At 34.1% G+C, this 21,879-nt stretch overlaps 3 protein-coding genes across 7 annotated transcripts; 1 reads left to right on the forward strand and 2 right to left on the reverse strand.

The window, feature by feature from the left end:
* Positions 249-4,486, reverse strand: LOC110265301. Its single transcript, XM_021108233.1, has 3 exons — positions 4,076-4,486; positions 405-544; positions 249-270 (listed from the first exon to the last, which is right to left on the reverse strand). Exons 1-3 carry the CDS (start codon positions 4,484-4,486, stop codon positions 249-251), a joined length of 573 nt encoding a protein of 190 aa, XP_020963892.1.
* Positions 4,493-5,080, reverse strand: LOC110265302 (ATP-dependent DNA helicase pif1-like). Its single transcript, XM_021108234.1, has one exon. The coding sequence runs from the start codon at positions 5,078-5,080 to the stop codon at positions 4,493-4,495; it is 588 nt and encodes a 195-aa protein (XP_020963893.1).
* Positions 7,142-16,617, forward strand: LOC107612243 (kinesin-like protein KIN-4A). Of its 5 annotated transcripts, XM_021109443.1 has the most exons (12): positions 7,142-7,407; positions 7,807-7,899; positions 7,993-8,134; positions 8,475-8,566; positions 8,774-8,864; positions 8,955-9,071; positions 9,153-9,233; positions 9,497-9,630; positions 9,755-9,836; positions 10,303-10,362; positions 15,583-15,742; positions 15,978-16,617. In XM_021109443.1, the coding sequence occupies exons 3-9, from the start codon at positions 8,132-8,134 to the stop codon at positions 9,834-9,836; spliced, it is 600 nt and encodes a 199-aa protein (XP_020965102.1). In that variant the 5' UTR covers positions 7,142-7,407; positions 7,807-7,899; positions 7,993-8,131; the 3' UTR covers positions 10,303-10,362; positions 15,583-15,742; positions 15,978-16,617. The 5 variants fall into 5 exon arrangements, 4 of the variants coding, with proteins under 4 accessions (XP_020965102.1, XP_020965101.1, XP_020965104.1 ...); XM_021109442.1 differs by having other exon boundaries at positions 15,583-16,617; XM_021109445.1 differs by having other exon boundaries at positions 7,993-8,026; positions 15,583-16,617.

Below are 21,879 nucleotides of genomic sequence, written 5' to 3' on the forward strand. Positions count from 1 at the left end.
TTTACTGGTTCGACCGTAGTTCAACCAAAATATCATTTTAANNCGATCGTAGTTCAACCGAAAATTCATTTTAATAAAATAATACATAAAATATAAATATACACAGTAAAACATAATTATAGTCTAATATAAACTTTAAAATATTATCCAAAGTACATAAACTACAATGTTATAATCTCTTTCAAATACAAACTCAAAAGTCAAATTATATAAAAAAAAAGCCTCACCATAAAATACCATATGATAAACTATTCAAGATTATTCGCAATCCTACACCACACAGTAATAAAAAAATCAGAGTTCACGGATTGACTAACAACAATGACAGTTAAAAAAAATACCTAGAAGAGAGCAGATTGAGCAGTGAGCACGTAAGAGGACAAGGTATGACTAGAGGGGCCAACGCGACTGAAGGGGAGGAGCGTGGTGGAACAGAGTTGTCACCGGCAGGACAGTGCTGCGTGAGGGAGGCAGGAGGTGAGACCAGTTGCAGCAGCAACAATGGCTGCGTGATGAAGGCAGCATCCAGAAGTTGTGATGGCAACTGTAATAGTAGGATTTTGGACTTTTAGAAAAAAATCGGTAGGATCTCAATTTGGTTTGATTGACCGAGTGCGGTTTCTGAATCTTTTAATTATAGTATCTAATTAATTCGTTGTTTTCACTTGTTTATGGTTCGAACGGCCAGTTTGAACTGATTTTCAGGACCTTGTATTACAATAATAACTAAAAGAGAATATCTCTATATTTTTACAAACTTATCTCTTTATCTTATAATTCATCATTTATATATATAATGTTTAATATTGTTGACAATAATAATAATAATAATAATATTTTATTAATTCAGCTATGAAGTATACTTGGAACTTAACATATGTTTAATTATTCATGTACTGAATTTAACTACATTTTTCTATTGAGACTTTAAATATTTCTAATAGTATGTTTGATAATTTAGTTTTCATATTAATACACAAGTTAAAATGGCTTAAAAATTGAAAAGAATTGAAATAGTGGTTTATTTCAATGTTTATTTTTAAAACACAAATAAATAAATTAAATAAACACTATTTTGATACTAACGTTTTCTAGTGAACCAATACATATTTTCTTTAGTTTGTTCACATAATAACAACCTATTTTCTTAATCTTAATTTTTTAATTCAAATTTATTTATTTTATATATTTTACATGTTAAATAACTTAAAATATTTTATTTTTTAAAATTTATTTTTAATTATTAATATTAAATTTATAATTTTAAGAATTAAAATATAAAATTAATTTTTTTAACTCAATAGAAAAGTGGTAGAATCTATTGAGTCGCTAGTAAACAGATAAAGCCAATTAAGTGTGTTACATATCTAATTAATTCGTTAAAAAAAAATAATAACAAAAATAGAAGAATTAGTATTAATTATTTCCCACACAATACATTTGTTTGTCAAAACTTTTTTTCACATGATCTATATTTTAAATATTTTAAGTAATCTCATATACTCATATGTATGATAAGTTAGGTTATATTAAATAATCTATATTGTATGACCCCAATCTATATATGTATATCAGTCATATTTTATTATTGACTAAATTTGAACCAAATAAAAAATAAAGCCAAATATTCATGTTTACTTTTATCATATGTCGATGATATTATAATTGTTCTTGTAAAAGAAAAATAAATTTAATAAAAAAATTCATATAAAAAATTATTGATTATTGATTTTAATAATAAATTTTTTGTTGAAATATGTTACTTTAATATATATACTATACATAATTTAAATCAATGATTAAAAATTACTAAAATATCGGTGTACTGTTATACTTGAAAGTTTTCCTATATGAAACTAGCTGCTCAACAGGCACTATTCAACCGCTTTTCTATTGTTTTTTAATAAATTAATTTTATCTTTTTGTTAATATATATTATTCACCTTTTAAATTTATTAAATCAGTATTTTTTTTCATTATTTCAAATTTAACATAGTATTATTTATATGATAGTTTGATTGAAATTAAAATTACTATAAAAAACACTTAAATTGTTAAATTATAAATGCACACAATAAAGGTATGTATATATATTTTCAGAAATAGATATGGTTCATAAAATAACAACAAAAATGTTATCCTAATTTAAAAAGAGTATATATAAACCAAAATGCATGTTACATATTTCAAAAGGTTAATTATGCGTAAATATCATGGATTTTCATGTTTGTTTTCATCCTTTTTAAGTGGTGGCCAAAATATGGATCTGAATTTGAAGAGGCCTTCATTTTCTTACAATTAGTCGAAGGACAGAGGAAATGAATATGCTTATCTTTTTTTTTTTTAAATATCAAACTATAAGATAATTAATAAAAAAAGGAGAATATAAAGATAATGTACTTGGAAAAAATCTTTCGTAATTCATCATACATCTCCTTATCAATAACTTCTTGCGTCTTGAAAAAATGTCAGATTTTTTTACCATAAAAATAACTATATAAACGCTTCAGGTATATTCAATTAAATTGATATCTTATTATAGAGAAAAATTCAATTCAAACTTGTGGAATTGAGATATATTGTTTTGCATTAAATTTTCTTAAAAGGAGAAAAAATGATTATAATTCGTGAGTTATTGTTGACTAAATATAAATTAAATGATATTACATCTGATTTATTAGTTATTTTTTTAATAACAATTACCTGTAATGATATTGTTTTGTACCAAAATGAGTTAGTTGTGTCTTTCTGAGTTCATGGCTGAAAAAAAAGTTAGACTTTCAACATAATTGGTATATAGGTCGAAATAGACGGTTTTATTTATTATATACCAAAAGTTTATCGCATTACCTTTGATTCTTTTGATCAAATATTTCTCTTTTTATCATATTCCATAACTGAGTCTTGTCTACTTTAACTATACCTCCCCAACTAATAGAATAAATTTTGAGTGGACGAACCTGATTCAATTTCACGTGTGAGTAATAACATTAAAGTAAAAATATGTATCATTAATGCACCCAAATTATCACTATCATTAATATTGTAATATTTACTTTATTGTCGATTGGTCTCATTGATGTAATTGATTGCTCATCTTTTCATGTACTACATAAGGATTGGAGCCCTTGTTCCTGTAATTTATTAAAGCAAATATGTATCACAATATGTTTCAATAGTGTTTTATATATTACTTTAGATTAAGTAATGATACATCTCAAATAAGACATACCTGTATCTTTTATTGGCGGCTAAAATTTAATTTTTATATTTTTTTTCTAAAGTTATGAAATTGATATCAACATTTAAAGAAGTTAAATTTTGAATTCTTTTCAAAGTAAATATAAACATTGCATACCATAATTTCTTAAAAAACCAATATTGATATATTCAATGATGTATCATAAAATTTGTATAATTTATGTAAATCTTAGTTGGTGCATACCTATTGGGTAAAGGAGATGTTCGAGTTCCTTTCTCTTATCTCTTGACGTATCTTGATGAGCTCTTGTGATATCCATTTATCTGTTAAAAATCTTAGTCATTAGTTGTTGACATTAGTGAACAAAACTATCTATTCTAATGTTGATATTGTAATGATAAAATTACATGATACACGGATTATACTTGTAAAAAGGTGAACGTATTTGCTAAGCTCATAAATTACCTGAGGTGCAGGTAACAAAATTTCTTTGAACACCACATTTCTTGTGAATTATCCGCTTTTTCCTATTACTGTTCCTTCTTTGACTAAGATTTTTGTGGTTGACTGAGAAACACTTCGAGATAGTGCAACGTATAATTGACCATGGCTGAACACATATTTAGGGAGATAGATCCCTACCTTATGAATAGTTTGCCCTTATGATTTATTCATCGTTAAGGCAAAACTCAACCTTACAGGAAATTACTTCCTAATAAGCATAAAGGCTAATCCTGAATTCTCAGTTGTTTTGTGTTTCATCCGAGGCAGAAAAGCTTTTTGTCTAAAGTGATGGCCTGTTAGGATTTTCATGTCTAACATGTTTTGAAAAGTTCTTTGACACAGTAACCTTGTGCCATTGCATAAGCCTACCTTAGGATCTATGTTTCTCAGTAACATCAAAGGAGCACCCTTTTTTACCTTCAATGTATAAGGTGGCAATCCACCCGTGGAGATTGAGTTAAGATATTCTTGTTGATACATGTTATTTGTATCTCCTTCTACTTCATCAAAGGATGATATGATGATTATATCATTGAGCTGTTGTACATCATGGTTTTTGGGTGTCAATATCGCTCTCTCCACCATGTAAGATGCATCCCACCTATGAGATTGCAAATTTGGAAAAGTTTCTTCTATTAATTTGTGTAATGATGCCTCACCTTTCCATGGTATTGCCATGTGTGCTTTTATATGTACCAAGTCCTCAGATATGGTAGGCTCAATCCCATCCCTTATTCGCTTGAGATACTCCGCAAAATCATGATCGTTAAGAGATCGCATATTTTGTCACAAGTGGAGAATTTTGGTGGATGCCCACAAATGTGATTTAACAATAGAAGCTGAAATCATTTGCGACTTATTTCCTTTCGGCACAACAGGTAGTACTTGGCAGAAATCCCCTCCCATAACCATCACCTTTCCTCTAAATGGATTATTGTTTTCTAATATGTCTCCCAATGTATGGTCTAATGATTCCATTGTCTTTTTATTAGCCATTGGTGCTTCATTCCAAATTATTGCTGTCGTATGCCAAATCAGTTTTGCGACATCAGATTGTTTACTTATATTGCACATGGAGGATGGCTCTGGATTGATTGGAATCTTAAATCTAGAATGAGCTATTCGACCACTAGGAAGTAAAGTTGCAGCTATTCCTGAGGACGCAGTTACCAAGACAATATACCCTTTACTTCTTAAATATGCAATTATAGCTCTGTAAAGAAATGTTTTACCTGCTCCTCCTGGTCCATCAATGAAGAAGACTCCACTTTCTCTCCGATCAACTGTATTCATAATGCACCTGAAAACTGCAGACTGGTCATGATTCAATCTTTCAATAGAACACAGGTCTCTTTGAGGAACTTCGATGGACATTTCTTCTTGATTAATTCTAGGCATGAAGTTATTGTTGTCATTGTCTGAGGTTCGAGCTGGTAAATCTTATTGTGCAATATGTTTTCCATGTTGTATGAGGATGTCATTTAAATCCCTAAACAAACGATTTGTCAAACCATGGCATGTTTTAGAGCTTGTTGATGCGTAATCATCCACCATGCATGAAAGAAACTAGTCCCACAAACTTCTTACATCTGTTGGCTCACAAAAAATTAAGATGGTGGCAAACAACCTTCTTAAAGCACACGGCATTTTTAAAATAGATGCCTCAACCAAACATGATCTTATACTACTATCGCTCTCCAACTGTCCTCAATGTTGAGCGGATTGCTTCAAGGATGAATATTGGACATCATTCACTGTTAGCAAATCATCCCAACCAGTTAGGCCTCTTACATTTGACAACAAAATATGCAAATAGAATTTTTCACCCTCTGTTGGCGAAATGGTATAGATCCGACCGATGACTCTTTTTTGTGACCTACGTCCACGGGATAAACCCCAATTTTAGGGTTTATCTTGTGCTTAATTTAGTGGATTTTATCAACTTTTCCCACATTTATTCACTAAAATAGCATGATTTTGTAAATTCTCCCTAATTTGTGCTTAAGAGTGAAAGCATGCTTTTTGGGCCTTAAAATTGTTAATTTTAATTCACTTTAATTCCATTCGATGCCTTGATGTGTTTGTTGAGTGATCTCAGGATTTATAAGGCAAGGATTGGATCAAATAAGTGAAGAGAAAAACATGCAAGTGGAGAATTCATGAAGAAATGAGCATTTAGAGAATTCATGGCGATGCGTACGCGTGACCGATGCAGAAAGTTGCCAGATGACGTGTACGCGTGACCCATGCGTATGCGTGACAAGCGCCACGTGACCTCATTAAAGGCAAAATGCTGGGGTAATTTCTGAGCCATCAAGGCCCAAGTCCAACTCATTTCTGAAGCTGTTAGAGGCTGAAATCAAAAGGGATCAAGGGGGAGCAATTAGGAATAGATTAGAACCATGCTTTAGGTCATATTCTAGAGAGAGAAGCTCTCTCTTCTCTCTAGAATTAGGGTAGATTAGATTAAATTCTCTTTAGATCTAGGTTCAAATTCTTGCTTTTATTTACTTTTCCTTTCAATTTATTGTTCTTACATCTTTGCTCTTCTAATTTTACTTGTCATTTCCTTTATTTTGTTGCATATGTTTATGACACTTTGTTGCTTTTAATTTCAATTAATGCAATTTATGTTTGATGTTTTTATTGTTTAATCGAGTTGTTATTGTTATTTCCTTGCTTTGGGTAGTTGTAGATTTAATATTTCTTGCAATTTTATCTTGCTTTCCTTTTATGCCTTCCAAGTGTTTGATAAAAAGCTTGGTTGAGTTTTAGAGTAGATTTTTGTGTTCTTGGCTTAGGATGGTAACTTGGGTGACCTAGAGTTACTAATGTCCAAGTGATTGATAATTTGTTTCCATTGACACTTGACTTTCCTCTAATTTAGGGGATGACAAAGTGGGAATGATCATTGGAATTATCATATTGTGGTTAGTAACAATGATAGAGATCCTTAACCATCAACCCTCACTACAAGAAAAATGGCCTATGGCCACGCTTTTGTGAGGGTGGTGATTGAATAGAGATTTGGCCACGTTTTTTCTTGCCACGCTTAAAAAACGTGGCGAAAAGGGTCAACAGCCACACTTTTGGAAGCGTGGCAATTTATTAGAGAAACGGCCACGTTTTTTTCTGCCACGCTTCAAAAGCGTGGCCATAGAGTGAAAGAGGGACGTTTTAAAAGCGTGGCGACAGGGTTTCATTATGTCCACACTTACAAAGCGTGGCCATATCCTAGTATTCTTTTGGCACGCTTTAAAAGCGTGGCCAAAAGGTTTTTTTTCTGCCACGCTTCAAAAGCATGGCCATAGAGAGAAACAGGGACGTTTTAAAAGCGTGGCGAGAGGGTTTCACTATGGCCACACTTACAAAACGTGGCCAAAAGATTTAAAAAAAAATGTAATGACCCGGCCCCCAACCCGGTCCNNNGGCTACCCCTGAAGAGCTCCTCCCATTCCCTTCGCCCTTCGCCTTCCAAACCACTTCCATACCCTAATCGTGTCACAATCTTATTCATCTTCTTAATCTTCATCTTCGTTTTCATACTCTTCCTCTCTTTCTTGTTCTTCGTCCATTCTTTCTGGATCTCTCTGTTCACCTTCGAATTCCACAAATTAAATGTTGAGCTCTACCAAATATGGGCGACGACAAGGTCAATCTCCTCGATGATTTCTTCTCCTCCAAGCTCTCCAATTCCAAAGGTCTGATCTCTTCTTCCAACGCTTCTATTTTTTTTATTTTTCGATTTTTTCCGTTGTTTTTACTTTTAGGGATTTCCCTTTCGATTTTCATTTTCCTCTAAATCGCTTTCAAATGCTCGCTTCTCGTTTCGTTTTTGCAATAATTGTTCGCTTTCTCTCTATCATGATCCATTGAATCTCAATCCCTGATTCGTTCTCTCTGTCAATCGCATGCTCAACACGGATGTTCCTTCTTGGTTAATTGATAATGGATACCTAATTTTGAATGTTGTTTTGTGTGATCTTAGCTTTTGAATTTTGATATTTTAGCTGTTATATTTTTTTACAATCCCTAAACTAGTTACCTCTCTCTGTTAGAAAAATTGCTATCTTGATGGCTAACTAGATATCATGTTTTAGGAACTATCCTCTGTTAATGGCTATATGAAAGGTTTTCCCTGCTCTGGCAGCTGGTTGTGCTGCGATATTGAAGCCTTCCGAATTGGCATCTGTGTATGTTTCTCAGCAGCTCTTGCAAAATCTTTGCTTCTTTTTGAGTCTTGGTTATTTTTGCTGAACTATAGGCTATGCTTTGCTTTATTTCAGGACTTGTTTGGAGTTGGCTGACATATGCAAAGAAGTGGGCCTTCCTCTGGGTTTACTAAATATTCTCTTTATGTATAATAGATTAGAAATAAATCTAGTAACTGAAGAACAATGAATATACGAGAAGCTCGTACACCATATGGTATTGGCCGTTCTTAAACCTAAACTCCAGAGTTCAAAATTAAAGCTTTTTCTTCGGTCATTACCTTTTTTTTTTCTTTCAAATTTTTAAATAAAGTTGTCTTTTCTGCTCCTACTATATACACTATAGTATATTGACTTTAAAATAAAGGATTTTTGCAGCATCGTTTTCCATAACATTAATATTGGAAGGCTAAAAACAAAAAACAAGTGATATTGGGATGTGCTAATTGTTTTTCTTAATTTGTCCTTATGCTAATATCTTGGGGCCTCAAACAGTAAATCAGTAAGTGTTCCATTTTATTGTGTTTTAATTTCCATACATTTTTACTTCCTTGCAGTCTAAGATGAAGCGCATTGGAATTGATACTGAAGCACTCAAAGAGCACTTTGGGAAGAAAATTATGGAGCTTGAGGAGGAAAAAAGAAAAGTGTAGGTTTGGACATAGTTAGGTTTGAATATTTTTTAGATAGCACACAAACAAAAAGTTTTTTCTGGTTTGGTTTATTTCTTGTCTACATTTTTTTTGTAACTTGTTTTCAAAATTTTGTAAAAAGGAAGTCGTGTAAATAAGAAATGAAGACAGTAAATAGTATTTTTCTTATGTTTATGTTTTTCTTTTCACAATTATGAAAACAGAAAACATAAAAATGAAAATAAGGAATCAAAATACTGTTTACAGAAATATCAAGATGTTCATGGCCAAAAATTGAAAGCACTGGAAGCACAGGTAATAGCTCGATATTATTTTCATGGTAATTGTCCTTTCCAATGTCAAATAGTGTCTGAGTTATTTATATATTAAAATCTTGAACATCAGATTTTAGACCTCAAGAAGAAACAAGAAAACCAGGTGCAGCTACTAAAGCAAAAGGAGAAGAGCGAAGAAACTGCAAAAAAATTACAAGATGAAATACAGTACATCAAGGCTCAAAAGGCACTTGTGTTTAATTTTTCTAGCTACTTAATTATTGAAATTTTTACTTTGTATTTGATATTGGATTTATGAAAACTGTAGGTCCAATTGCAGCATAAAATGAAGCAAGAGGCAGAACAATTTCGACAATGGAAGGCTTCTCGAGAAAAGGAGTTACTTCAGGTGATATGCTTCTATAAATATGTAATCAATATTCTGTTTTCTTGTTTCAAAAATGCAGTGGATCTTTCAGGCCTTATAATAATTAGTGCTTAATTGTGCACAATATACAAGTCAATCAATTCTCGGATTGCCAGATAGGCATGCAAGTTGGTGACAACAATTGAGCTTTATCTTTTCCATTATTTGATGTTTATGCTGAACTTATTGGTATTGCCATATAGTAACTGAAATTTAATTCTTTATCTGTTTTTCGATTCGGTCAGCTGAAAAAATTTGCTTGGAGAGAACTGCAAATAGCTACAGACAACTTTAGTGAGAGAAATGTTTTAGGACAGGGAGGCTTTTGGAAGGTTTATAAAGGTGTTCTACCCGATGGCACAAACATTGCTGTTAAAAGGTTAACCGATTATGAAAGTCTCAGTGGAGATGCTGTTAAAATGTTATAGTGAACTTTGCTGCTTAATTAATATGTAGAATAATGTGCTTATATATATTTGGTTGGTTTTCGAGAGTATAAACAGGAACTGTCCCACTATGGTCAAAAGATCAACATCATCCTTAGCAAACTCAGGAAGCAAATCACTCTCTGCAATCTACAGATAGGTGAGAAAAAATTTTTAGCTCCCATAAAAGCATTATTATTATTATTATTATTATTATTATTATAGTTTTGTCAAAAATGTAGACATGTACAGGACAAGACAAAGAACTTACATGGTTTACGTGTTTTAACTATTAAATGAAATAGAGTAATTTATTTATTTCTTCTCCTTACTCAAAAAGTCAAAATTAATAAAAAGTGCAAACCTTGACTGTATTGAACTACTATATATAAAATTGGCTCCTCATTAGGATTATTCTAGATTAAAATTAAGCGAGATCTGCTATAAAACTATTTTTTTAATAAACAATTAGCTAATAAAATTTTAAATGTATAAAATTAAGGGTTTAGTTGATATTGTATAGAGAAATTGGGAAATTTAGAAAATAAATATATTATGTTATTATTAGGGAAAAAAACTTAGTTGTTCTATACTAATCAGTTTTATTATCTACTTTTGCTTTACAGAGGAGGTAGAATATATTTGCAAGCTCAGGAAACTTTTCGAGGTTGCCTATCGTCTTCGAGGTATTTAACCATCAACTTATATGGCACATGAGTAGTCCTGCTAGTTATAAATAAAATTGGCTTTGCGAGAGTAATATTTTTACAAGAGTCGCCTCCATTTTGTATCTTTATTTTGTTTCATTCGTATAGCTATTTAGCATTCCAGGGTATAATTATCATTATCATAACAGAGTCTAAGGGAAATAAAACATGAAAGAGAAAGATGAAGATGATCTATATAATCAATAAAACTGTCATAATGTAAGCTTACCCAATTTCAAATATCCACTAGATAGCATAAAAAATTCTGTATCCTGCTCTGCGAAATTTAAATTTATATTGATAACATAGAACTGTATATTGTTGTTTATGCTGGCTTCAAAAACTTGGGTCATTTTCTTATGAAGAACTCAAACCTGTGGAGGCTGTTTTGGATTAGCCTACGAGAAAAAAAGTGGCTCTGAACAGCCCGAGGCCTATAATATCTTCATGAGCAATGCAATCCTAAGATTATTCATCGGGATGTGAAGGCAGCTAATGTATTACTGGATGTGAAGGCAGCTAATGTCACTTCTGTAGCTATATGTCACTAGTTATTGTTTGATTTATCTTGTAATAAAAATTGCATACTTTATTTATAGGTATGGTAATAAAAAAGGATTGAAAATTTATATTTTGCAGCGATGAAGGTAAAAATCAAAAAAATGATTTTTTTTCCAACTTGATAAGGCTATCGCCACGCTTTTAAAGTGTGGTTTTTTTTACAACTTGATAAGGCTATCGCCACGCTTTTAAAGCGTGGTCTTATCTTTTGCTATTGCCACGCTTTAAAAGCGTGGCAATATCTCGTCTATTGTTACGCTTGTAAAAGCGTGGCCATATCTGCTCTATAAAGCGTGGCCCTACCTTCCACATATGATCACGCTTTAAAAGCGTGGCCATATTTCCCACCTACAGCCATGCTTTTACAAGTGGAAGTTTGTAAAAAAGCGTGGCAAACAAAAAGCATGGCAATAGACTGAAAAAAGCGTGGCGATAGAGCAACCGCCATCCTTTCATAGGTCACCCTTTCAAAAGCGTGGCAGTAGCTCAAAAAGCGTGGCAATAGACATGTTTTCTTGTAGTGCCTTGCCAAGACCTTTTCACCATTTGAGTTTCACTTACTTTCTTGTCATTTACATTTCTTTGTCCTCATTTCAAAACCCCAAAAATATACAACCCATAACCAATAATATGCACACTTTCCTGCAATTCATTGAGAGACGACCCGAGGTTTAAATACTTCGGTTATTTTTATTGGGGTTTGTACTTGTGAAGAACAAATTAAACTTTGATTGAGGATTGTTTGTTAGTTTAGAACTATACTTGCAACGAGATTCTATTGAGAAATGTCTAGACCGACATAAATCTGCCGTTAAGTTTTTCGCGCCGTTGCCGGAGAATTGCAATGGTGTTGCATTGTTATTGGTTATTGTATATATGTGAATATTATGAATATGCTTGATTTTTGGTTTGATTCTTAGTTGTTGCTAGTTTTAGGAATTTATTTTCATTATTTCTTATTCGCTTTTGATTTTGTTTTCTCTTTTTACCATGAATTCTCACCCCTTTGGCTATGAGTTACAACTATGTTGTAGAAAATGAGAACTACAATCAAAGGTGGGAGGAGCCCTATGCTTATGATAAATCCTCTTGGCAACAACCTCCTCCAATGTGCTATGAACAAGAGCCATTCCATGATGCATACCAATCCAATGGCTATAGTGGGCCTCCTTATGATTATTAATCACCGCCACCATATACCTTTAAACCCCCTCCTTAACATAGTTTTGAACTACCATACTCACAAGCCTCCATACCACCAAACACCTCCATATGACCCTAATCCATATCCACCATACTAACCACCAAAAGAACCATATGGGCCATACATGGAACCACCCCAATTCCAAGATAATTACTCCCAAGAACCACCTCAATATACACTACCTCCATTCCCTTACCAAGAAGAACCACCTTCCTATAATGAACCCTTTCTCCTAAACAATGAACCCTCCTGTCCACCCCAATCCCCAATAGATGATACCTTTAGCACTATTCTCCAAGAGCAAAGGGAGCTTCATACCTTTCTTCAAGAGCGACTTGAACTTCAAAGGAGGCAAGAATAATTCATGGCTACCTTGATCGAGGTAGTAACTAACTTAGCCTCCCAACACCTATGCATTCAAAGTACTCCCATGGTCACATGTGGAGAATCTAATGAAGAATGGAGTATGAAAGAGAGATTGGAAACTATGGTAGAAAATAAGGAGTTGGACTTTGTATTAGAGTAATTGGAGAAAGCTATAATTATTGAAGAAGAGGAAGTGGTTGAAGATTTAGGAGATGCTGAACCTCCATGGGAATCTAGAGTTATAGAAAGTTCTTCCAAGAAGATTGAGATTGATGTTGAGGAGGAGAGTGCACAACCTCTAAGACAAGTTGTGAATGAAGAATTGGAAGGAATGAAGCATGAATTGAGTTCCCTTGGTGATGAAAATCATGCATCAAGTCCTCTTAGTGAAGAATTCGCTTTCGCGAATGAATCCTTTAAGAAAATTCTGACAACCGTTTAAGGAGAAAGCAACCTTGGAAGTTCGAGGATGAGTACAAGCATAAGCCACCATGACAAGGAGCTTCTCAATTGTCCAAATTAAGGACAATAAATAAAAGTGCTAGGTGGGAGACACCCCACCATGGTAAACTCTTTCCATTTCTCTTGTAGATATAATCAATGAACAATTGAGTTGCCATTGTTAAGTAGTTTTCTTCTTTCCATACTCTTGTATATATTGCTTTGTTGGTTAGTTGTTTGGTAGATTTGTGCTTAGAATTATAGGTGGGTTATTTTGGATTCAATCTTTGTTTGCATTGAAAGTTTGTTTGAGTTACTTAGTATGATACTTGAAAAAAAAATTTTCAAAAACTTAAAGATTTCTTTTAGATTTAAATTTTGGTTGGTTTGGAGTTGTAAGTGTAGAAAGAATTTTAAATCCTATTTTAATGCTTCTCTAAAAAAAAAGGAGCCTCTCATGCGTACGCGTGGACGACGTGCACGCGTGACCCTCAAAAGCCCCATGTGAGAATTGTCCGAGCGTTGTGCTGCTACTGCAGTGCCAAAAACCAGAGAGTTGCGCGGAATGGGTGCTGAAGCTATGCATTTAGCACAATTTCTCCCACACGTACGCGTAATCCACGCGTACGAGTCACCTTCTTTTCTCTCCAATCACGCGTGCACGTGCTTGAAGCATACGTGTCATACCCTCTTTTCTTTCTCTCACGCCTACGCGTGTTAGACGCGTACACATCGATGACCGTTTTGTCCCTTCCAAGCTCACGCATCACCCACGCGTATACATGGGTTTGATTTTATTAACCCCTAATATTCGCGTGGATCTTCTTCTCTTCTAACGTCTCTTTCTCTTCTTTCTCTCCTCCATAACCACCATTACCGCCATCAACAATCAATCCCTCAGCTCCAGTGACCATATTGTCACTACCGGCCAACTTTCTTTTTCTTCCCTTCCCCGTCTTTTCTATATTCTTCTCTCTCTCTCCGCCATTCACCTTCTTCCCCGACCGCAACCACCCAACTCCGTCGCAGCCACACCATTGCCGCTGGCGTCCCCATCTCTGACTGCCAACTCTTTTTTTCTCCTCCATTCCTCGATGCCATAACCCAGGAGCTTCGCCCTGCTTCTCCGCCCGGTTATTGCTTCTTCTGCCCACCGCCACCGCACCACTGTCGGAGCCGCCACTCCTGTGCTGGCATTGTTCTGTTCTGTTTCTCTTCTCCCTGTCTAGCTCCCATTTCTGTGCTTGAAACCCTCCCAGGTTTCCCCAGCTTTCCTTTCTAAGTTCTGTTCTTTTTCTGTTAAGTTAGTATAGTTAGCTTAGTTAAATTTCTGTTTAATTAGTTTAGTTAGAAATGCTTGTTAGTTAATTCTAGGTGGTTAGGTAGTTTTAATTGATGTTGTAGTGGATTTAGGTTTGAATTCATGTTGATTATGTTGTCTAGCTGGATAATGGCTATAGGTTTGCTTGATTGATTTTGTTGTTTGAAATACTTCTATTTTGTTCTATTGACATGTTGCTGAGTTGTTTTGGTTGATGTTGATTATTGTGCTTCATTATGTATAGTGTGTTTGCTGCTGTTTGGAGCTGTTTTGATTGTTAATGACAGAATAATGTGAGCTTATAATATTCTGTTCTTGTTTAAATATTGCGTTACGCTTATATGATTTGAGCTTGCTACTTGTTTGTATTCCAAGAATGCTCAATTTACTGCCGGAATGCTGTTGAAATTTTCTGAAATTTTTATGCTCTTAATTTTCAATTTGTGAATTGAAATTGGTTCCCTCTATTTGAGTTACTTGATTGACGATATCAAGGAACTATGTGACGGATTTCTGTGTCAAATAGAACCTTGATTGACCAATTGATTCTGAACCTCTTTTATATTCTTAATTTTTCAAGTTAGATCAATACTTTTTCTTTCTTCATGGTCTTGAATCAATTTTATTTTTCCTTAACTGTTGAAGTTGTTTTAATAAATTTTCAATTTGACCTAATCTTAACTCTTGTTGATTGAGGTTCTTTGAAGTTGCAATTATTGGTGCATTTTTGCTTTTGTAACCGTTTTCAATTAACTCTTGGTTTCAATTCACTTTGGGTTACATAAGTATATGTTTAAGCCTTCCACACCAATTTTTTCACTAAAGTGATCAAACACATTGATGATGACTTTCATTTTTCTTTTGTGCTTATGTGCCTTACTTAGTTAAGAGCAATTATTGTCTTTCAAAATTTTTGAAATTATCATGGTTAAGAGCAATTATTGTTATGCCCCTAACTTTTAACTTTCTTTTCTAACTTTTGATTTAACTAGCCTTCTAACTTTTCTTTTTAATCTTCCCTTTTTCAATTAACTCTTTTAAATTCTTTTGAGTCATAACAATTTTTGTTTCTTAACAGACAATCATTCTAAATCTTAGTGTGTTTAATTTCTTGGAATGTGATTTCTTGTTGATTTTGAATTCTATTTTCCTTCTATTCCAAGAAATTACATTTTATCCACTCACTTCATGTTTTAGTTTTAACTCCTCTGTTTTCTGTCTTCTGTCTGTTTGATTTTATAATGCTTGCCTTTCTATTCCTTTGCTTTTATTTGATATTCCGTATCCTTTGAATTTTGTTTTTCAGGATGTTGGATAGAAAAGGAAAAGGAAAAGGCAAGGCTAAGGCCAGCTATAGCAAAAGGAAAAGATCACAGCCTACCACTAAGATAATGGATAGGCCCTTGACTGAGAAGCACCTTACTGATAAGGAGAAGACTGATCAAGCTATGCCTTCCTCCGACTCAGTTAAGTTTGCCAACTTCTTTTGTGAATTGAGGCTTTTGCAATTTCTAGAAAATTGGAACCTTCACATGGAGAGAAAGCTAAGAATACCACTGATGAGTGGATATTTTATACGCTTTTTGGCATCAATTTCATATAGTTTTAGTTATGATTTGTTTAAGTTCTATTATATTTTCATAGGTGAAAAATTCATGTTTTTAGATTCTACTTTAAGTTTATGTTTTCATATGATTTCAGGTAATTTCTGGCTAAAATCAAAGAGTTTTGGCGAAGTCCGATTCAGAGGCAAGGAAAGCATAGCAGATGCTTTCAGATTCTGACCTCAGTGCACTCAAACAAGCATTTCTAGAGCTACAGAAGGTTAAATGACGTGTTCACAATGAAGTTGGAAAGCTAACTTCCAGAGCTTTCCAGCAATATATAATAGTTTATACTTTTCTTCGAAAGAGAATGCCCATTCTGGGCATTGAATGCAAAGAAGCTACCCCCTGGCTGGCGTTCAACGCCCCAAGGAGACAAGCCAGCGTTGAAAGCCTAAGAACCACCCCCTTTGTGGCGTTCAATGCCCACCAAGAAGCAAGGCAGCACCAATCATCCCCTAATGGGCGTTCAATGCCCATTGCTCAAGATGGACGCTAAGCTCAGCCCAAGCACTCAACCTAAGTGGGCCTAAGGATGGATTTCGCACCACCAGTCTATTCTATCATATTTTTGTACTTCTTAGTTATTAGATTAGTATATATAGGAGAAGATCAACCATGTTTAGGATCTTCTGCCTCATCTTTACCCATTCGAACCTTTCATTATTTTATGTACAGTATGAGCAACTAAACCTCCTAGGTTAAGGTTAGAAGCTTTGCTGATTCTTATGGATTAATAATATTACTGTTCTATTTCAATATATGTTTGATTTCATTCTAAGATGTATCTTCATTCTTCAACCTTATGAATTGGGAATGTAACGTGACTGTTGATCAACAGATATTTTATACGCTTTTTGGCATCATTTTCATATAGTTTTTATTATATTTTGTTTAATTTTTATTATATTTTCACAGGTTTTAGTGTAAAATTAATATTTTTGGATTCTACTATGAGTTGTTATGTTTTATGATGATTTCAGTTATTTTTGGCTGAAATCAGAGAGTTTTGACAAATTCTAATTCAGAGGCAAGGAAAGCGTAGCAGATGCTATCAGGATTTGACCTCCATGCACTCAAGCAATCGTTTCTGGAGCTACAGAAGTCCAAATGGTGCGCTCTCAATGGAATTGGAATGCTAATATCCAGGGCTTTCCAGAAATAGATAATAGTCCATAGTTGTCTTTTGAGATAAAGGCCCAAAACTGGCGTTCAACGCCAGCCACCTACCCCCTTCCTGGCATTAGACGCCCAAAAGGGAGCAGCTGGCATCCAACGCCCAATAAGGAGTCCCAAGCAGGCGTTCAACGCCCAAGAGGGACACTAGCTCGTGGATTTCACTCAAGCTCAGCCCAAACACTCACCAAGTGGGCCCCAGAAATGGATGTTCGCACTACAAGTGATGCGTGAGGATTATGTCGATTCAGAATTTCTCAAAATAAGAATCACTTCATTGGTAGCATAGTCCAAACCGACAATCTATCCTCTCAAATCAAAGTTTAGATTTTCAAAATACAAAATATAAACCGAGAGTAATGAACCCTCGGGTCGTTCTCCCTCGGAATGCAATTGAAGTGTGACACTTTCGGTTGTGAGGAAAAGGGGTTTGGCAATCAAGAAATGAAAGATTAAAAGAACTAAGAAATGATCAAAAATTGATATTAATGCAAGTAAAAAGGAAACAAGATCAAAACTAGTGAAAATGCTAAGATATGTATAAAAGAGCCTTGACTTGGGAATGAGGATCCAAGGAATCCTATCATTGTCATAACCGCAACTATGGCCACTGTGATGAGTCAATCTCGCTTAGTTAACCCCTAACATTGAGGAGTAAGTCAAGCAAGCATAATTGACCTTAATCCATAACTCCTAGCTAACTTACCAAATTAATTGGTAAAAAGCTAGCGTCAATGGAAACAAGAGTCAACTAACTACCCAAGAATTGACACTAAATGTCAGACATTATGACTCTAGTATCCTAGGAACTCAAATCCCAAGCCAAGGTGGGAAAATCTACTTAAAATTACAAAGTGGCATTTTCACAAACACTTGGTGGGCATAAAACCAAAACATAGGAAATTGCAAAGGAAAATGAAAACTATATCCAAGCTATTCATAATATCAATAATAGACATTCAATCAAACATAAAGAAAGCATAAAACACTAAATTCATCAACCAAAATTGCATATATAAACAAAGTAACTTGAACCATAAAAAAATAAAAGTAAAAATAGTGTAATTAAAGAGAAGATCAACAGTACTTACAATAACGATGAGAAAAATCAAAGATCAAAGCTTACTATAAAATGCTACAATGAACCCTAATTAAAAACCCTAAGAGAGCACTCCCAAATCTACACTACTCCTACTCCTAATGCATTTTCTACCTAACAAAAAAAAGTGTCCTAAGCTAATGCCTTCATATGTGGTCATTTCCCCTTCATATAGCACTCCCTTTCAGCATTAAGCCTTCCAAAATTGGGCCAAAAGCCCCCAAAAATCACGGATCACGTGTTTCATTAATGAATCCACGTGCAAGGACCTGTGCGTATGCACAGATGCGTGCATACGCACACTTTGCTAAATGTTCACTTGTGCGTACGCACGCATGCTAATTTCCTTCTTGTGCATACGCACGCAGGATTGTGCGCACGCACACTCCAGTGTGTGCTTCCTCCTAGTTTTCTTCATTTTTTCTCACTTTGTACATGCTTTCTTCCACTTTTGCCTAGCCAATCTTGCCTAATTGACCTGAAATCACTCAACAAACATGTCATGGCATCGAATGGCATAAAAGTGGAATTAAATTGCTCAATTTAAGCACAAAAACACATGTTTTCACATTTAAGTTCAATCTAGGGAGAAATCACAAAAGTATACTATTTTGGTGATTAAGTATAGGTTTATGTGATGAAATCCACTCAAATCAAGTCAAAATATAACGTCAAATATGGACTCATCATCAAGCCTAAGTCTATCATATTTCTGTAATCATTAGTTATTAGATCATTATAAATAGACAAGAGTTCACCCTTGTTAAGAGCTCTTGGCAACCTAAAACCTTTTGCCATATTTTAGAGTTGTATGATTTCATTGTACAGTATGAGCCACTAAACCTCCTAGGTTAAGGTTAGGAGCTCTACTGAGTTTCATGGATTAATAAAAGTATTACTGTTCTATTTCAATTCCTGTGTGACTCTACTCTAAGATGTATTTTCGTTTTTCAACCTTATGAATGAGATGAACCGTGACAATCATCCTCATTCTACATGGGTTCGGTGTGATTCCTTGGTCGGAGATCACTGAATCACAAGCTTGATTATACATCTCTTAGACGGCTAATCTATGACTTTGTTGGGGACTTCTCGAAACATCAGCTCAGCCGAGGTATGGGGAGATTAGGGTCTTCGTGGTGGAGGCTAGAACCAAGGTGCAGCGTTCTCTGATCCTGAAAATTCAACCTTGTCTATGGCGTTTTTAGTAGGATCATCAAGGGGATGAATTACAGGAGCTTCACCCTCATTCAGATTGGGCGCACACTAAACCTGGCGTTCAGCCTGAGAGAGGAAGATTGGCGGCCACTGACCTGGCGTTGATCACTTACAGCCTGCCATGGAATGAATCATTCACAGTTGGAGTAGACAGTAAGAAAGGTTGATCCAGAAGAATGAAGCATCTCCGAAGCCTTAACCATCTTCTTATCATTGAATTCACAATTACTGGGTAACGTTATCTTTATTTTACTTTTATACATTTTAAACATCAAACAACTTTTATATCCGCCTGACTAGGATTTACAAGGTGTCCATAGCTTGATTCAAGCCAACAATCTCCGTGGGATCGACCCTAACTCACCTTAGGTATTACTTGGACGTCCCAGTGCACTTGCTGGTTCAGTTGTGTGAGTTCTTATTTTCGCAAGAAGTTTTTGGCACCGTTGCCAGGGATTGTTCGAGTTTGACAACTAACGAATTATCTTGTTGCTTGGATTAGGTATTTTTATGGTTTAATTTTTCTTTTGTTTTGAGTCTTTTCTTTTAATTATCTTGATCTTTTGTTTGAGTCTTATGTTCTTGTTCTTGTTAAAGTTTCGAATTTTCTTGTTTTTCTTTCAAAACATTTTCAAAAATAGTTTCTTTTGTTTGAGTCTAGTGTCAATTTTTAAGTTTGGTGTCCTTTGTGTGTTCTTGAATTGCTTTAAATTTTTGAAATTCTTCTTTGGTGTTCTTCTTGGTATCCAAGTTGTTCTTGTTTATTTTTCTTGTTTTGATCTTTAAATTTTTAAGGTTAGTGTCTTTAGGTGTTTTTCTTTAAAATTTTCGAATTCTAGTGTCCTTAGATCTAAAAATTTTAAGTTTGGTGTCTTTTTGTTGTTTTTTTCTCTTTATTCATTAAATTAAAAAAAATTAAATATCTGTTCTTATCTTTATTTCAAAATTTTAAATTTAATACTTTCTTTTCTTATCTTGATTTAAAAATTTTATGTTTGGTGTCTTCTTGTTAGTAAAGGCAAAATTAAAATTTTAAAATTATATCTTTTTAAAATCTTTTAAAATCTTTTCTTTTAATTTGATTCTTTGCTATTTTATCTTTCTTTTAAAATTTTAAATTTCAAATCTTTTTAATTTAAAAACTATCTTTTCAATTTTGATTTCAAATCTTTTTAATTTAAAACTTATCTTTCTTAACTTCCTCATCTTATCTTTCTCTTTTCAATTTTAAAACCTACCTAACTTATCTTATCTTTAATTTTAAACCTTTTTCAATTTCAAATCTTTCTTAATTAGTTACTTGTTTTATCTTATTTTAATTTCAAAAGTTAAATATCTCTTGCCTCTCTTTCAAAACTTCTTACTTCTTTCTCTCGCTTCTTTTTCGAAAATCACTTCTTAATTTTCAAATCTTTTTAGTTAATTAGCTTTTAATCCTTTTCATATTTTTGAAAATAAATAAATAAATAAAATAAAAACAAAAATATTTTAATTCTAGTTTCTCTTTTTGCTTCTTACTTTTCGAATTCTTCTCTCCTTTAATTCGAATTCTTTTCCTCATCTCTCTATCCTCATTCTTCTATTATTCATATCTCATTGGGAGTCCTCTATACTTTAACATAGAAGCTCCCAATCTTCTTCTTTCTTTGTTTTCTTGTTTATGAGCAGGAACAGGGATAAAGAACCTCTCTTTAGACCTGACCTTGAACTTGAGAGGACTCTAAGGAGGCGTCTACAACAAGTTAGAACATAGCACTCCAGAGGGAACCTCACAGAGCTTTTCGAACAAGAAGCAAAAAATACAGACATGGCAGATAATGCTAATGATGGAGGAGATGCAAGGAAGGTTCTTGGTGACTACACTGTACCAACTTCTAACTTCTATGGAAGAAGCATCTTTATACCTGCAATCAGAGCAAACAACTTTGAGCTAAAACCTCAATTAGTCTCTCTCTTACAACAGAATTGCAAATTCTATGGACTTCTACTGGAAGATCCACATCAATTCCTATCTGATTTTTTGCAAATATGTGATACTGTTAAGACCAATGGAGTGGATCCACATCAATTATTCTCTTTCCTTTTGCAGTTACAGACAGAGCTAGGATATGTTTGGACTCTCAACCCAAGGAAAGCCTAGAATCTTGGAAAAAATTGGTCAATGCTTTCTTGGCCAAGTTCTTTCCACCTCAGAAGATGAGCAAGCTGAGGGTGGAAGTTCGAACATTCAGACAGAAAAAGGGTGAATCCCTCTATGAAGCTTGGGAAAGATACAAGCAACTGATCAGGAGATGTCCCTCTCACATGGTCTCAGAGTGGTCTATCCTAGGCATCTTCTATGATGGTTTGTCTGAAATGTCCAAGATATCATTGGACAGCTCTACTGGAGGATCACTCCACTTAAAAAAAACATCTAAAGAGGCAAAAGAGCTCATTGAGATGGTTGCAAAAAACCAATTCATGTACACTTCTGAAAGAAACCATGTGAATAGTGGGGCAGTTTAGA

The sequence above is a fragment of the Arachis ipaensis genome, chromosome B08, assembly GCF_000816755.2.
Source record: "Arachis ipaensis cultivar K30076 chromosome B08, Araip1.1, whole genome shotgun sequence".
In the NCBI taxonomy this organism is placed as follows: Eukaryota; Viridiplantae; Streptophyta; class Magnoliopsida; order Fabales; family Fabaceae; genus Arachis; species Arachis ipaensis.

Excerpts from the sequence above, each read along its gene's own strand:
- LOC107612243 (XM_021109442.1), top strand. Across the intron at positions 8,567-8,773 it reads GAGGAGGAAAAAAGAAAAGT|AAAACATAAAAATGAAAATA; the intron begins GTAGGTTTGGAC and ends TTATGAAAACAG. Across the intron at positions 9,072-9,152 it reads AGTACATCAAGGCTCAAAAG|GTCCAATTGCAGCATAAAAT; the intron begins GCACTTGTGTTT and ends TGAAAACTGTAG.
- LOC110265302 (XM_021108234.1), bottom strand. The coding sequence starts at position 5,080 with ATGTCCATCGAAGTTCCTCAAAGAGACCTGTGTTCTATTGAAAGATTG.
- LOC110265301 (XM_021108233.1), bottom strand. The coding sequence starts at position 4,486 with ATGCGATCTCTTAACGATCATGATTTTGCGGAGTATCTCAAGCGAATA. Across the intron at positions 545-4,075 it reads TGAGAAACATAGATCCTAAG|TTGCCATCACAACTTCTGGA; the intron begins GTAGGCTTATGC and ends CTACTATTACAG. Across the intron at positions 271-404 it reads CGCTCCTCCCCTTCAGTCGC|GATTGCGAATAATCTTGAAT; the intron begins GTTGGCCCCTCT and ends TGTGTGGTGTAG.